Raw genomic sequence first — 18,240 nt, 5'->3', positions numbered from 1 at the left:
CTCACCATTGATCTGGTTGGTTGTAGCGCTATCCTATTGCGTGCAGAGGGACTTTGAAAGACAACCGTATATCCCACTCCTCGGACTGAGCTCTGACCCAACATCTTGATGTGGGTCTTGCTTGTCAGGCTAATAATAAATAGTAATACAATCTCCTCAACTTTAATATCATTCTAAAATATCATTATGTTAATTCAGCTAATAGGTCACGCCGTGACATATCGATCTTCTACTGGTCACACATCTTCATGTGATGTAAATTCGGTAAAAGTTTACCAAACTTGAACTTTGAAACGCAGTGAAATGTAAAAGTTTTTGCGTGAGCTTACATTTCCGGTTTGATGCACTCGTGCGAATGAATGGAAGTCATTGCAAAGAATAAAGTAGTGTGACGGGGACTTAACTTTGTGTCACCCTTTTGAAAACTGAAACAAAAGCTTACACAATATTTTAATATTACATATATCTCACAATCACAAGTTTTGACAGTTGTCAAAGCTAGGTATAAACAGTTCAGATCAGTGTATATATATGTTGCATCTATATATAGATATATAATTATATATGACAGCTTGTGATTGGATCATTTGAGGTAAATGTGACCATGAATTTAAAAATAATTCAGTGTGCCTGTGTGAAATATGGAGTCAGTTAAGAGCAGTGCGTGTGTGTGTGTGTGTGTGTGTGTGTGTGTGTGTGTGTGTGTGTACGCACTACGCACAATGCTTTAGCAGTACAAACAGAGATGAGACCACCACTGTGGCTCCCACCTCTCTGGGGGGGCCGATTGGCTGCCTTAAGCCATCTGAGCATCCAAACCCCCCAGCCTATCATTTCATCATCATCATCCCTCATCACTCTACCAATCCCTCACTTCACCCTCCTTCCATTTGCCAAGCCTGTACCATCATTTTTCAGTGTCTGTCTCGCCCTCAATCTCTCTGCCTCTCTTTGATTACTGACATGTGATGTCTCATCCAGCTTAGAGATTTCTCTTCTGAGCCGCCACTCGAGTGTCATTTGAGACACACACACATACACACTCACTCACTCATCACACACGGCCCTCAGCTGCGGCACAAGGCATCTGCTATCTCAGACAGTCATGCCGTGTTAATGTAAGCACAGAGCATCTTGTTCATTAACAGCACTGGAAAATGTTTGAAAAAAGCACAGTGAAAAAGCACAGGATAGGCTTGTACTTTTTCAGCATCACTCTTATCACTACACTTTACAAAAAATAAAAATAAACAAAAAAACATGACCTAATATCAGGGGTGGAAAGAATCCGGAAATAAATTACACTCAAGTAAAAGTTACCATTACTTACAAAAAAATGTAGTGTGAGTGAGTAATAAGTACTACTTGAGAAATTTAAAAGAGTATCTTATTTGCTATTGTAGCACAAAAAAATGTCAGGCAAAGAACACAAGAAACACTTAGAAACTCATACGAGAGTTCAGCATCACACACCAAAAATGGGTGAAAAAGAGAGATTAAAGAGAGCAAATTTATCTCCAAAATGGTGCCAGTTTTAGCGTTTTTTTGGGATAAAGTACTGTGCTACTTAACTGAGACTTACAGGTTGTTGGCCTTTTTTGTTTCGTTGCTTCTATTGCTCTCCCCTTTTGCTAAATGATTAAATGTAAATGTAAATAAAGAAATAAGAAACTAATATTATCAAACAGTTTGCCTCACCTAATGCACTGAAAAAGGCCCAGATAGTGAGCTAACACAAACTACATTGTAATTCCCTTCCACTGAAATTTTACATAAATGCACATAAGTGGAGCATCATCCCCTTCCTTTAACACAGCATTAACTCAAATTGGTTATGCTGATATTATAATTTGTTAGGAAATATTGCATTTGTGGTTTCAGCACAACAAAAGCACACGGCTAGGCAACGTGGGGGAGAGGACGCTGGCGTCGTCTGTTCGCCGCTTCTCCACCCACAAATGATCATGTTAATGTACTATTAGATTTAGATTTTATTTTATTTCCTTATGTTTGTGACTTGTCTAACAGTCGGAGCTACAATTGGGGCTGTTGCTGATTGCTGGCAGCCACTGAGAGGACGTTGTTCCTCGTTTCGCCGTTTTCCACCGCTTCTAATGTTTACGTTTGAATTGCTGCGGTTGGTTGGTTCTGGTTTGGTGGACATTTGATGTTTCTCGTCGCGACTGCTCACTGGTGGTCTCCCTTGGGCTTAAGCTGCATGGTGGCTGAAGTTTGCACCGGGCTAGCGTCATCTGGGCCATCGTAATCGGCGTCCGGCATGATGTTGGGATGTTCCGCTTCTCGGCTGCGCCGCTGTTCCGTCCTGCATTGCGGCCGTGGAGCGGCTTGGACTTCTGCGCCGACCCCGGTGTGTCCACAGAAGTGCCCGAAAAAAATGTTCTGCCTCCTGCATGGTGCTGCGGCGATCCCCATCGTTTGAATCGTCATGAAGACCCATCATCTGGTCTTCAGCTGTCCTTCCTCGGCGATGTCATCGGGACACTGCCGCTGGGAGAAATCTGAAACATGGAGTGGACCACAGTGTGCTGCGGAGCTAACAGAGACTTCCACCATCAGCTGTTTTCTGTTCACCATCAGCTCTGTTTCTGTTCACCATCAGCTCTGTTTTCTGTTCTGTTCTGTTTTTTTTTTTTTTTGTGTTGGTTGATTGTTTGTAGTATTCTATATTTTTACTTGTTATTCATTTTTTGTTGTTATCCCCCCCCCCCCCCCCTTTGTTGCACTTTGAGATTCTTCGGAATGAAAAGTGCATTATAAATAAAATCTATTATTATTATTATTACTTATGTGTTGATTGTTCTTTCAAAACTTTATACATATATACAATATATACATGTGTTGGACAATGAAACTGAAACACCTGGTTTTAGACCAGAATAATTTTGCGGCCAAAAACAGCATCGACTCGCCTTGGGAATAACAAATATAAGTCCTTCACGGGGGCCTGAGGGATTTTGAGCCGTTCCTCTCCAGAACAGTGGCCAGATGATGCTGGTGGATGAAAACATTTTCTGACTTGCTCCTCCAAAATACCCCAAAGTGGCTAAAAAAAATATTTCGATTTGGAAATTGTGCAGGCCATAGGAGATGTTCAACTTCACTTTCATGTTCACAAACCACTCTGTCACAAGTCTTTCAGTGTATATCAGCCATTAGGTGCACATGGTACCTCAGGATGGTCCGGTAGTCCTTGGCAGTGACGCGTCCATCAATCATAGTAGGCAATGCCATGATATGCCACGGCTCGCAACAGTCCGGGTGTTCAGCCTCTTTGGGGCTTCTCCACACTGTAACTCACACCAATATGGGAAAGACAGTGAAGGTGGATTCAGAGAGAAATACATGTTTCACATTGTCCACAGCCCAAGATTTGCATTGTTGACACCATTGAAACCGGCTTTTGGCATTGGCACAAGTGACAAAAGATTTGGCTATAGCAGCCCGACAATAAATGTTAACTCTGAAGCTCCCGACGAACAATTTTGGTGGAAACAGGACACTCGAGGTGAGATAGCCAGCTGTGGTTTTAGGGTTAGTACCTGGATATCCCTTTCAGACAGCTAACTCGTGCCAACAGTTACTCCTGTTGGATGGGGTTCGTCCTAGGTGGAAATATTCTGACATTAGTCTGTATATCATTGCTCTCGATGTCCTGATCTCCAGTGGAGAAGAAAGCTACTTAAAAGTCATAAAAGTCTTAACATAAAAGTCAAAATAAGTTAAATATATATTGCAAAATGTATTACGAAAAAACATTACTCAGTCACTATTCGACTGGTTAGTCATGTTAGCACCTATTAGCCGATTATTTATTTATTTAGTTTGTTTTGTGAGTGCGGGGTGCCAAAATTTATTAGACAAATGGATGTCTATAAGGTCCATCATTTTTTTAAATGCATGTGACTTGAGGCTAAGCTCTAATTGGCTGGTTTCAGATTGTCCTCTGAGCATAGAGCGTTGCTCCCCAGACCCTCCCACTTTTGATTTTAGCGAATCAATGTTGTTTTTTATAAACTTTGGCCTCGTCTGATCAGACCATTCTCGACTCTCAAGTAGGTGCAATATATTTAATTTATAGATTAAATTAAATTTAGTTTTATCTTCACAAAGAAAAAAAATTATAAATCACAAGGCATTTTAATGAAGAAATAAATATGGATCATGGGACTAGCTGGATGTGATGTAAGTCATGACTTTTATTATTTTCCCTGTTTGCCATCTCAAAGTCCTGTCACTGAAGCGTTAAGGGCACAGAAGGTCGTCAATGAAACAATGCAGTTTAACTTGAGGCGATCATCGGGGTCTGAGCACTACGGCTTTTGTTGATGATATATTTTATGAAAAGAAAAGAAAAGAAAAGAAACACAATAGCTATATGAGTCTTTTTAAGTGTCTTTTTAGGAAATATTATATATAGACTATATTAAAATAGACAAGTAATACAGGTCTCTTCTTTAATTGGACATACATTGTCAGCAACTTGAAAAATATGTTGTTAATATAATTAAAATTATGATTTAAAAAAATAATGTTTTTTGGAGATCACATTTTTGCAAACGTATATTGGGTTTTGTTAAACTTTATGAAACTAAAATCAAATTATATGCAATTTTTACTAAAGTCAATTTATTGAACAATCTTTTTTAGCACCAGCTGGTCACAGATGAGCCAGCGAGACACACACCAACAATTTGTCCTCTTTTGAGCTCTGATATGTCTCCAATTATGTTGTGTGGATTGCAATATTTTATGTACAGCTGTGCTATTGCTCCGCTAATTCAACCTTCACACTCGGCTCTTACTGATGGAATGTAAAAATCAGAGAAGATTGGCCACCAGGCAACGCATATGTAGGCGTAAAACCTCCAACAGTATATTGGCCAGTGTTTGAGTTTCATTGTCCAACCCCTGTATATATCCTACATATCTGAATGACTCATCAAGTTCTCAGAAACCCTCTTTTTCTATGGTGATTTAAAGAAAAGAAAACGGCTCCAAAGGTCTCTATGATCTATACAGTGCGCCTTACAGTAATGAGACGTTTGATTGTCTCCATTCAGAACACTCTTTCATTACTCCCAAAAATAACCAACCAAGTGTTTCCATTTCTGCATGTGCGCTGATCTAAGGAGAAAGAGCAGACCTAATGTAAAATGACAGAAAGAGTTTTAGGGTCTTGACAACTGAAGCACATATTTGTCTTTTGAATTCAGACCAATGACTTTGAGTTGAAAGGAGAAGAGGGGAAGTGTGTTCACAAATACACACATTTAAGGGACACAAACACTGTCTGTTACACCTCTTTACACCTGCTTTTCTGTTCTATTTTGTCCATATTTTCATTCAGCATTTCACTCTCACATCTTTTTGAAGGAGATGTTGGGCCATCATTAGAGGTCGACCGATAGTGGATTTTACCGATACCGATAGCTAGGTTGGGCCTCGCTTGCCGATAGCCGATTAATCGACCGATAGTTTTTAAAAAGATACTAGATTAAAATATAATAATAATAATACATAAAATAACAGGTAAAAAAGCAGTGCTGAACTTTATTACAAGAAATTTAAAAAAGTACTGAACCATGAAAATGTGTTAAATTTCATATGTAAATATGAAAATATTAAAATAGGTTTTAACAGGAAAAAAATTCTACAGAAAATAACTAAAACATTAAAATATTACAAATAAATGTTTCTTTAGCTATAACCTAGAAACATGTATGTAAATGTCAGGTAACAGACTGCAAGTTCCATTTGTTAACAATGATGTATTATTTAGCTAGCTTACATGAACTAAATGCATTAAGTAATGTACATTTTACAGCATGTATTAATATTCGATCAATACAATTCTACCTTAATCATTCATGTTAGTTCATAGTGCATAAAAAAGTTTAACAGATAAAACTAACAATGAATAATACTTCTACAGATTTATTAAACTTACTTAATGTTAGAAATTGAATATTATTGAATTATATTAAGTGTTATCATTTCATATAAATCCAAACAGTTCGCTTTTTTAGAACACAACCGTTTTCTTATCAAAATAACAACATATGTATTGACGTCTAATGCGTTTATATTTCTGTTGGATGCATGATACGGTTTCTCACATCAAAAAAAGTTTCTCAGTTACATCGTTTTAAATGCTTGAGGTAACCGTTGCTGCTAATATTAGCGTCCTGTCAGCCTCGACGACAAAGTGCATATACTGCTATTCTTCCCCTGCTAAAGCATCTAGTCAACAAATCAATTACTTTATAATGATTTGGCAACATGTACTGAAGTGTTCTGTATTCATACCGTTTCTCTGTTGGTGTTTTAAACGTGCATTAGACGTGTCAGCGCGCTCTGTGCAGCGTGAGCAGTGAAGCGCGGAGCCTCACGTGTTAATGTAAACAGTGATAGTTTTTCATTTGGCCTCTAGAGGCCGCTCTCGCGCTATATAATGCCAGCAGACCCTTCTCAGAGCTCTCGTAGGCTACTTTGTAATGACAGCGGATAATATTTTGCCGATAGCTGATTGGTGGAACAATTGGTTATCGGTGCCGATTAATCGGCAAATCCGATGAATCGGTCGACCTCTAGCCATCATGTCAGTGATTTCCTCAATGATGCTTTAGTTATAGAAAAGGAATAGCTAATCAGCAGTTAATCAGAAATGTTAGCATACTGATCATCTCCATTAAGAGCAGGCTTATGTTCTCAAGTTAAGGTCAGTCGAGACCAACTAAAGGTTTAGCGTTTTGCTGCAGACCTCAACAGATTCAGGATCCACACTGGGATTTGAACTTCAGGTGGACCTTCTGCTGTCTCAAGATATTAAATCAAAAGATCCCAGCAAGCAATAGCCATCATTTCACCGCCTCGGGTTAACAACAGACCCGATCTAGTTCGCCTATAGCCCATTATAGCCAAAATAACCTTGAATTTTAGTTTTTGCAAAAATAACTTGTGAAATGTATAATATTCCATCGTGCAAGCAAAGTCAACAGTGATTACAAGGTGTTTAGTTTCATTTCTTTGACTATACGTTCTAGATGACTAGTCTATTCTTGGGCTTTGGTTAGACAGCTTTCACTGGCAGCCCAAATGTTGCCTTGTTTTAGCCTAGACATCAGGTTTGTGAGCTAATAGATGTCTTTTAAATGCAAAAAGGCTTGCTGGGATAACACCCATCCAATGTCTCTCTGACGTGAAGGTCAGGGCTAAATTCTATAATTTCCCGGATAATTTTCCTGAAAAACAAGACTTATTGCGCCTGGAATAACAAAATCTTTCTGCAGACCTATTGTTGTTCTGTTTACGAGACTTTCAGAATGCAAGATTAGCTTCAATACATTTCTGCCCAATAGTTTTAAGATGCCAAATCAATCAAGTAGGCTAAAAGATTAATTACAACTTTTATAATTACAAAAAAAAAAAATCCAACATCAGCAAGAAAACAGTCTTAATGATTTGTAATGAACATTGAGCCTAATGAAATCAAACCATTGTGCCTCCCAAACCTTTTCAAATATGTTATATCATTTGGGATTTGAAAGACAAATTACTTTTTAAACTTGTTACAGGTATTTGAGGATTCAGTGGTAGGAGCGGCTAAGCCTGCTGACAGGGAGACAGATGAGGCCTTCGAATCGAGCTGTAATGACATTTTCTGCTTGCTTAGTTTGCTCCCTGTTGGCAAGAGTTCATCATGCCCACCCGGTGGGGAAGCTGTCATCCAATTTAGAAGAACATCCCGAGTAGAACAATTATTTTATAAGAACATGCGGAAAAGATTATCAAGTTTCACAAATCAAGCTGTGGATATGTAATAGTCCCAAACAATATTATAGACGAGAACATTTGGCTATGCCAAAGTGCGTCAGACAGGTACACAATTTGTCGTCTAGATAAATGGAAACTTGTGAATTTATATCTTTCTGCACAGTCAAACCTTTTTTTGAGAAGTTTAATTCAAACCTCTTCGTTTTTTACTTGTCAGAATTGTGCATTTATTTATTTTTGGGTTCGGTTGCCTCACGGCATTTGTTGCAAAAATGTGTGTTTTATAACAAGAATTTGGTGCAATTATGAATGCTGTGCACTGCAGGAAACATGCCTGGAACAAAAATGCCTGGAATTAGAGCTTGTTGTTTTCCAAGGTAAAAATGAGTCGAGATGTAAAATAAAGAATTATGAATCCCGCAGGGATCATAAAACATAAACAACTGATTTATATGCGCTATTTAGTCTGCACAAAATATGCAATCCTTTAACCTGAATTAACATGCCTGACTTCAAGAGTTTGTTTTTGCATTTAAAAAGTCAGCAAACGTCAACTCTGCAAGCTAACATTAAAAAAATAGGTCACCATTTCATTAACGCTGGCGCATGATTGACAGACTGATTAGCATTTGCGTTCAAGGACATATAACAATTGACAGCAGAAAAACAAATGTCACAATAATAACAGGAACACTGATAATGACATTATTTCTGATTATAAAGGCACACACATGGAAACATGAAGCTGCGGTGTCAGAGAAAGGTCTGTGAAACAATCAACTTCTCTTCTCCAGGACCAACAAAACACATAAGCGCTATTATTGCCAGATATCATCTACTGACGTTCTCTTGAGAAATCTCACCTAATTTTCAGGACATGTGAAACAGGAATGAAACAAACGGAAATTTAATTTAGGTGGCTATAAGGTTGGTTCACACTAACAGAGAGGTTTTATTGGTGGAACTGATGCTTGTCCTCTGGAGAAGAGGAACTAAAATAAATTGCTGAAAACAAGAAAATTATTACAAGCTGCATGTCTAAGCTAAACAAGGCGCTCTTTTGCTTTTTAGGATGGACTTAGCAAATAGTGGGACAAATATATTTATGATTAAATGCTTTTAAATATCAGAATTAATTCATAGTGAAAAATTATAATTTTTGCATGCAACTGTATGGTTAATTATATTATATAGTAACAGACCATACAATAGTTTTTTTTATAACTATGATAATACTTTTCTGATAATAAAACTTTCCAATCACAGGAATAAATTACATTTTAAAATGTGGTAACACTTTACTTAAAGCCTTTATGTATAATGCATTATAAAAGTATATTAATGCATTAATTATGCCTTGTAATGCAGTTTATAATTCATTGCATGATCTTGTGAATAATTGTAACCACATACATTATAATAAACCATTAAAAAGTATTATGCATTAAATCACGACAAACAGCCAGATGTAATAAGGTATCTGTGAATATTATAATGCATTTTAACTTTGGTTAGTTGTTTATAAAATATATAATGCATTAAGATGTACATTATGAATACCTTTTATGGCAAGCCATTTAACGTTTTATGTCACGTGTTGACAACATACCTTTTTTACTCGTCTTATGTTATGACTAGTCAGAATAGCCACTTTAGAGTTAAAAAAAATAGCTGGTAACATTTTAGAATAAATACTAGTATCTAATAAATAGGTACTAGTATCTATTAAATAACTACAGTATATTTTAAGAAGATACAAGTATCTAAAGAATAGGTCATAGCAGATAATGATAAGTACTAGTACTTAACGGAATAGATACTAGTATCTAAAAAAATAAGTACAAGTAGCATGAAAATAGATACTAGTTAGTTTTAAGGTGATAAAACCATATACTGTACCTTTATAATGCATTATAGATAAAGGCTTTACAGCTTAACATAATATATATATATATATATATATATATATATATATATATATATATATATATATATATATATATATATATATATATATATATTTTTTTTTTTTTTTTTTTTTTTTAAATCAGTTTTAAATTGAAATACAAAACAATAGTACTTATTTATGTAGTATTTTTGAGCAAATAAATGCAGCCTTGGTGAGCTCAAGAGACTTGTAAAAGAGATGTATTTTGATATAATTTGAATATATTATTATTTAGGAGGGTTGTGGTCTCATAATAAAAACAAAAGGCTGATCAGTGCGCCATCACAATGGGTTAACATTAACTAAACCAATACACTGACTAGTAATTCAACTAATTCTGTTTCTTAACTCTTATAAATGACAAAACATAAATAACTTGGCTAAAGAAAATGGCCCAAACCTGCTCCGGTTCCAGTCTATTGTTGTGTGAAATATCCTAACGGCCAGCATGGCTTGTGTTCAACATTGTTTTTTACAGCTGCTAGGTAATTGAGGAAATTCCGTTACTATAACATTCACACCAGTAAATTTGCTGAAATGAAGTGGAGGAGAAGCAGCGAGATACAGAGAGAGGCACTGGAAATTGTACAGCCATTCCAAGTTGGAAAACAAAATTGCATTCTTGGATGTTTTTCTCAGTTCTGCACAGCTGGCTGATTGGGATTCAGTTTTTAGTGGCACACTTCCTCTTATATGCATAATTCACAAATAAATTTGCTCAGTTGTGCAGCCCTTCAGTTGGGGTCACTTTGTGCTCGTACTCTCTCCAGATGAGCTTGGTGACATGCCACACATGCTCTTTGACACCTGAGCACACCCGACGGCTGTCCAAATCAGCGCTACCTCAGATGAGTCATGAACACGCTGAGCCATTCGGCTAAAACCCAACGCTTAGATCAACTTTGCAGTGCAATTCATCAGTCTTTTTGTATTGAATATAATCTGTGTGAACACTCTAGGATTTTGGAGAGGAGACTGGAGCGGTGTGACAAACTCAATTTCTCTGAAGTTTTCTCTGGTTAAAGTATCTGCAAGTTTGAGCAAGGGATAAAAAAAGCGATTTGATCCATCCTCAATTGCTTGGTTCGTTCAATAGCACACCAGCACAGAGACGTGACGTTTCGCTTTCAGGTTGGACAGATATAATCAACAGTGTCTAACCTAATAATTAAGTGCACAATGGGCAAAACTCAGAGTGTGGTGTGGCTACACAAAGTCACGTTGGGTAACGGGGACTCGGATAATCATGCATTGCATGCTACCAAAGCGGCAATGAACACATGCACGCACAGGAGACCCCCCATTATAATAATAAAAAAAAAACAGTACTGCTAATAGATTTTTCACCATGTGTTATGTAGAAAACTCCTGCTGCGATACATCTAATGAACCATAACTAACTTGCTCTGCAGTTACAGCGTTTTTTTATGCCACTGGGGAACATTGAACGCTTTGGTGAATCAAAAGGCAAAGAAAAAGTTACACTTCAAAAATGCCTACATTCTATAAATTCCCTACACTCTTACACAACTAACATATTTTGTCAGTGCTTATATTTCTGCAATGTCATGCAAGGTAGGCCCGCCCACACTGAAGACTCAATGGACCAAAATCTTGTTGCTCATGTTTATTATTACTTAAAGCCACAATATGTATTGTTTTGCCGCTAGAGATCACTTATTCAAAACAATGGCTCATGCATGTGGAGTAATGGAGCCCTATTTTATTATATTAGATTCAGTCCCTGACAAAAGTCTTGTCGCTTGTGTACAAATTGACCTAAAGTGCCGCTGAAATATATTTCTAATCAAGATTTTTTTTACAAGAAATGGCTCATTTTAATCCCACCAGCTTTTGTGATAATGTTTCAGTGAAAAACTAAACTTTCAAAAAGTATTCTAATATTCACAGCTTGGTAAAGCCCATTGAGTCAATTTTTGCAAAGACATAAGTGTTGTCGCCTTGTCATATGAGCTTTACCTGTGACTAATAATGGATCAATTAGGTCTCAAGTGTGTATAAAAAGAACCCCAGTACGCTAGACCTTCACATCAACTGCAACTAGACCTCTGCAAACATGCCTAAGATTCGCCCTGAGACTAAAGTTTTGATTATCAAGAGGCTGAAGACCAGATCCACTGCTGATGTGGCAGACACCTTCAATGTGTCTCAGCCTCAAGTACAGAGGATAAAAAAAAAGATTTGAAGAGACTGGAGACGTTTTTGACAAGCCCAGGTCAGGCAGACCCCGCAAGACAACTGCTCGAGAGGACCGTTTGTTGGCTTGAAAATCCAAGGCCAGCCCATTTTCCACTGCAGCAGAGCTCCACGAGACCTGGTCACCTGAAGTCCCTGTGTCAACCAGAACAGTTTGTCGGATTCTGTCTCGAAATGGCCTCCATGGTCGAATCAGTGCCCAGAAGCCAGCACTAAACAAAAGACAATTGAAAAACCGTGTGGCATTTGCCAAGGCCCACAGCCTGCTAAAAGGATGGACGCTGGAAAAGTGGCAGAAGGTGGATTTTTCAGATGAATCTTCTGTTGAATTACACCACAGTCGCCGCAAATATTGCAGGAGACCTACTGGAGCCAGAATGGATCCGAGATTCACCCAGAAAACAGTGAAGTTTGGTGGCGGAAAAATCATGGTCTGGGGTTACATCCAGTATGGGGGTGTGCGAGAGATCTGCAGGGTGGAAGGCAACATCAATAGTCTAAAATACCAAGAAATCTTAGCTACCTCTTATTCCCAACCATAAAAGAGGCCAAATTCTGCAGCAGGACGGTGCTCCATCGCATACTTCCATCTCCACATCAAAGTTCCTCAAGGCGAAGAAGATCAAGATGCTCCAGGATTGGCCAGCCCAGTCACCAGACATGAACATCATTGAGCATATGTGGGGTAGGATGAAAGAGGACGCATGGAAGACGAAACCAAAGAATATTGATGAACTCTGGGAGGCATGCAAGACTGCTTTCTAAGCTATTCCTGATGACTTCATCAATAAATTGTATGAATCCTTGCCAAACCGCATGGATGCAGTCCTTCAAGCTCATGGAAGTCATACAAGATATTAAATTTGGATCTCACAGCACCACAACTTAATTTGCTGACATATTTTTGTATTTGCAGTAAATTTGTTCAATTTCTGTATAGGCGACAAAACTTTTGTCTTGCCAAAATTTGACCTTTCTGTCTTGATTAAATGATAAATATTTTTTCTATGAAAATTATTTATTTCAGTGCATTAAACATCATTTGGGAGGGTTTAAGCTTTTCATATGAACTATTTCTAACACCAATTGATTAATTAAAAGTCAGGTTAATATCAGGTATTTCTAGAAAATAGATAAGCGACAAGACTTTTGTCAGGGACTCTACATTTGAGTGTGTTAAAGTGATATTATAATGCTACTCTGAGCGTTAGCTCGGCGCTACAATGAGACACTTGTTCACACTGCAGTAAGAGATCGAAATTAGGCATGGTAAAACAGAGTACTCTTTGTAAATCAAGAACACCAGATTTAAACAATAAGACTAACTGTTTTCAGCTGGAAGAAATGCAAGAACAATGATTAGTTTTCGGTCTATGAATGTGTCCAAACAGTGTATACTAAAATACATAATATATAAAAGCGTCTTTAGTGTTTTCATGGTTTCTAAAAAATATAATAAAATAAAGGGTAATGGCGTGTGTGATGTCATTGATAGGCAACAAACGGATCCGGTTTGTGTCCTGGTTAAAAATCGCTTATTTCTCTGGACTTAAAAGTTATTGGAAACATTTGGGATGATGTAAGTACACAAGTCAACAAAAGATATAACATTGTTCTAGTTATTTTTGGAAATTTTTATCCAAAATTTTTACATATTGTGCCTTTAATCATCAAATACAGAAGAAGAAGAAAAAGTGATTAACTTTTATGATGGATGGATGCACTTTTTTGGGTTTCAAATCTTTTGACTGTCATTATAAAGCTTGGATGAGGCCGATTTAAAAAAATATATATATCTTTGATTGTATTCATCTTAAAGAAAGTCATACACCTAGGATGGCTTAAGGGTGAGTAAATCATGGTGTAAATCATAAATAAGCTGAAACCCAACACTCTCAAAAAAGTTGTTACTGAAACAAACGACGCATTTATTTTGGAGGATGAATTTAAAGCAGTGGTCTCAAACTCCCGGCCCGCGGGCCACTTGCGGCCCGCAGGATGATATTTTGTGGCCCCCTACTTGACATCAAAATTTAATGTTAGTGCGTCCCGCGCGTTGCTCTGAAAACTATTTTTGGCGGAATCGTTGCGTTTGCCGCGCTTTATGCCTCACTTTGTGTGTGTGTGTGTGTGTTTGAGAGAGTTAGCTCGGCCCTCTCTCATGCAGTATAATTGGTTGACACCGCGTGATTGACATTCGTCGAAATGAATGTGGTTTAACGGCGCTCAAATGGCCAATCAAATCAAAGTAGGCGGGATTTACATTCTCTTTTGGCTCGCGCACATGCTCCTGCAGTCTTCTCACACACACACACACACACACACACACACACAGACGAGAGTGTGTCAATCTATCGCGTAATGCCGTTGCGAAGAGAGACTATTCTTTCCAGTAAAATCACAAAACTAAATTGCACACACACAAAAGCACACAAAATGGAACGTTTCCATGCTCTTAATATACAATCATTGATGAACATTATAATGAAGAAAACTATATGAGCGGCTTAAAACTGAACATTTGAGACGATTTACTAAAAGTCTACTATTAGACCACTGAGGAACTCAAATATAAGCAGCGGATGTACGTATTTATTCACTCATGGGAATAATCTCGGGACTAATAATATTTGACAACAATTAATGCAAATATCGTTCAGAATTTCGTAGAATTTCATTCACTGATCTGTTTGACCTGGTTATGGCCTTGCTTTGAAATAGTCTAATATTTTAAATAAAAATAAACACATTTATTATTTCAGTATTACATAATGATTTAATTTCTATTGGCCATATTTATTAGTACACAATTACCATCACACAACTGTTGGTAATAGATAGGTGCGAAGGACGAAGGATAATCAGATCCAAAAATCTCAAATATATTGGCAATAAAAAAAAAAAACACGAGTAAGCAAGAGAAGCCATGTTCATGTTCAGAAGAAACATTAATGTTGAAGAACTGTTAATAATAAAGATTGAGAATATTTGATCAGTTGTACTTTTTTTTTTTTTTGTGGAAAACTTGATGCGGCCCAGCCTGACCCAGAGTCTACCTCCAGCGGCCCCCAGGTCATTTGAGTTTGAGACCCCTGATTTAAAGAAATGCCCACTTCACATTTGAAGAAAGTAAACTTTTAGTTCTGACTTTTACCTTGGCAGTAGGTTGAGAACACTCAAACAAGAGATTAATTCACTTATTTAGAATGTAATGTAATGTAATTGGTCAACTGATTTAGTAGCAGGGCGGAGAAGAATGAGAAGTCCTTTCCTTTCCAAGCTTAGAGGTCTTCTCAAAAATGGACGAGCGCAAACCTTAGTAAATCACTTTGCATAATTGATTTAAATACTCTGCCTCTTCCCATACATTTTGCATCAGAGAAGGGAAACTCCTACAAATAAATATGCAATAACCTGTCCATGCCTTTCAGCACTAATTTCTTATTGCATGCCTTTAGTAAATCCTAACAGTAGTTTAAAGCCAAATGTTTTTTAGTTTTGCGTTGTGTAAATCTGGCTCTAAATGTCTACTGAAGTGATATTTGTACTAGTTTAGTTTTTCCCAGCATTTGGAACTCGCAATAATGCTGATGATTAGAAAATGTAAAAACTAGTACTTTCCAACTGGCCTTGTTTTATGTTTATTCAACTTAATTAAGAAACTAGACCTTTTCACGCAGCAGAGAGTTTAAATGCTAAGTGAATTTGCAAACTTAGTTTAATGGATGTTCGGCTAATATTAGCATACCTGTCAAAGAAACGGCAAGGGATATGTTAGTCCCATAGATAAGCTATTGATTTAAATTAATGCCAGTACTTTTGGGAACGAACCATGAAACAACCCATTACAGAAGGTAATTGCTCATTAAAAATGTTAGATTTCTATTCTGTGGCCAGCACAAACGTATCTGTAATGCATTCGAGACTCGAGATTTATGAACGGCTCAGCAAGCCAAAAGTCTTCCAGGGTGCTCGTGTAAATTAAAGAGGCACTTGCACATTGAATTATAACGAGACATTTTGCTCCTGACGTCCTGCTTTATGAATTCTAGAGTCAGTGGGAGTTAAAGCCAACTATTTTCCTTTCTCTTGAAGTCTATCTTAAAGTTGACGTTTGATGTTCAGATGGGCTGCTAGGGTGGTATTATGGATAGATCCATATAAAACAAAAATAAAAAAGTCCTAAAATGTCACCAAACCACAGCTTCTGACTAACATGCAGCACAGTGAACAGGACAAATAAGTTTTGGGGAGGGTCTGAACATTTATCAAGGCAATTTTGAACCACAAACGCTTCAAAGTTTCATATTCTGCTTGGATTGATCAGGTATAATCAGTAATTGTACAGATTAAAGAACATTAAAAGGCGCAGACTTACCTTGAAAATGCCAACTACAAGAGAGAGACTACAGGTGGTAGATCAGACAGTCTCGGCTCATCATTAGCCAGGAATGAAAGTTTCCCAGCATGCACAAAGGCACTCCTGAGCAGAAATAACTTCCTAAAACAAAACAAAAAGAAAACAATTAACAGCCCTGCAGTCATAAAAAAAATAAGTCCACAACATCCAAGAAGCATGGCAACTGTCAAAAATCAACAACAGAGGAACACAAGCATTTCATCGAGTAGTCTGTGAAACGGCACAGCATTTTACAGTTGGTCTGAAACCCCAAAACACTCCACGGCAAAGACAATCACTCATCTCATACAGGCCACTCTTAAATTGATCAAAACAGCAAGAGGTAGATGTGATTAGCATACATGAGGTGAAAAACAAAACATTCTCCATTACCTGGAAGGATTTGTTGATGAGTTTTTTGTAATTAATGAATATGTGACCTGAGCATTAACATATATATGGGCTGTCAAATCGATTGATCGCTATTAATCACATCTAACATAAAAGTTTGTGCTTATATAATATATGTGCGTGTGTGTGCGTGTGTGTACCGATCAGGCATAACATTATGGCCCATCTCCTAATGAGATCTGGGGGATCTGGAGGCCAAGTCAACACCTCAAACTTGTTGTTGTTCTCCTCAAACCATTTGTGCTTTGTGTCAGGAGCATTATCCCGCTGGAAGAGCCACAGCCACCAGAATACCGTTTCCATGAAAGGCTGAACATGGTCTCAGCAATGCTTAGATAGGCGGAGCGTGTCAAAGTAACATGTACATGGATAGCAGGACCCAAGGTTTCCCAGCAGAATATTGGCCAAAGCATCACCCTGCCTCTGCCGGCTCGCCCTCTTCCCATAGTGCATCCTGAGGCCAACACACACACACACACACACCTGGCCATCCACGTGATGTAAATGAAAACGTGATTCCTCAGACCAGGCCACCTTCTTCCATTGCTCCGTGGTCCAGTTCTGATGCCCATGTGCCACTGTTGGTGTTTTCGGCAGGGTCAGGGGTCAGCATGGGCGCCCTGACTGGTCTGCGGCTATGACGCCCCATACGCAACAAACTGAGATGCTCTGTGTATTCTGACACCTTTCTATCAGAACCAGCATTAACTTCTGGAGCAGTTTGAGCTCCAGTAGCTCGTCTGTTTGATCAGATCACACGGGCCAGCCTTCGCTCCCCACGTGCATCAATGAGCCTTGGCCGCCCATGACCCTGTGGCCGGTTCTCCACTGTTCCTTCTTTGGAGCACTTTTGATAGATACTGACCACTGCAGACCAGGAACACATCACAATTTGGCCCTTGTCAGACTCGCTCAAATCCTTACACTTGCCCATTTTTGCTGCTTTCTAACACATCAACTTTAAGGACAGAATGTTCACTTACTGCTTAATATATCCCACACACTAACAGGAGCCGTGATGAACAGATAATCAGTGTTATTGACTTTACCGGTGTGTGTGAATATATATAAAAAAAATGACTAGTAAACAGCACAGCAACAACTTGTCCACTATGTAGCGTAAAGTAAAACTATGTTATTAATGACCATACATTCTGCCCTCTTGCTCTTTTTCTTAGTTTTCCCAATTTCTGATTACGCTGCATGGCTGGCTCCCGCTGTTATTACTTATTGGCATTTTCATATAGCAGAAAAAAATCATCGCATATTTATATTGATTATGGAATATTTTCTCGAGAGGTTTGGGCAAAAAGAAAAAAAATTGACTAAGAAACAAATTAACACAGCCCATGCTGTTCTGCCCTACTGAGCACAGTCTGGTGTTTTTGTTAACTACAGAAAGATCCTAGCTGCTGTACATTCGACTCAAAAAAAGCTATAGCCTAAAAACATTTCCTGCATGTACCCCCAC

General features: G+C 38.0%; 1 protein-coding gene across 1 annotated transcript in view; it reads right to left on the bottom strand.

The window, feature by feature from the left end:
- opcml (opioid binding protein/cell adhesion molecule-like) overlaps nt 1–18,240 on the bottom strand; it is a 339,648-nt gene that overhangs the window by 296,773 nt on the left and 24,635 nt on the right. Inside the window, exons 2-3 of the mRNA XM_067433462.1 lie at nt 16,338–16,460; nt 3,191–3,308 (exon numbers count right to left, since the gene is read on the bottom strand). Of these exons, the coding sequence (XP_067289563.1) occupies nt 3,191–3,252 (62 nt within the window). The 5' untranslated portion in view covers nt 3,253–3,308; nt 16,338–16,460. The remainder of the gene's footprint in view (nt 1–3,190; nt 3,309–16,337; nt 16,461–18,240) is intronic.

This window comes from Pseudorasbora parva, chromosome 23, assembly GCF_024679245.1.
Source record: "Pseudorasbora parva isolate DD20220531a chromosome 23, ASM2467924v1, whole genome shotgun sequence".
In the NCBI taxonomy this organism is placed as follows: Eukaryota; Metazoa; Chordata; class Actinopteri; order Cypriniformes; family Gobionidae; genus Pseudorasbora; species Pseudorasbora parva.
This window is presented reverse-complemented; position numbering and strand designations above follow the sequence as displayed.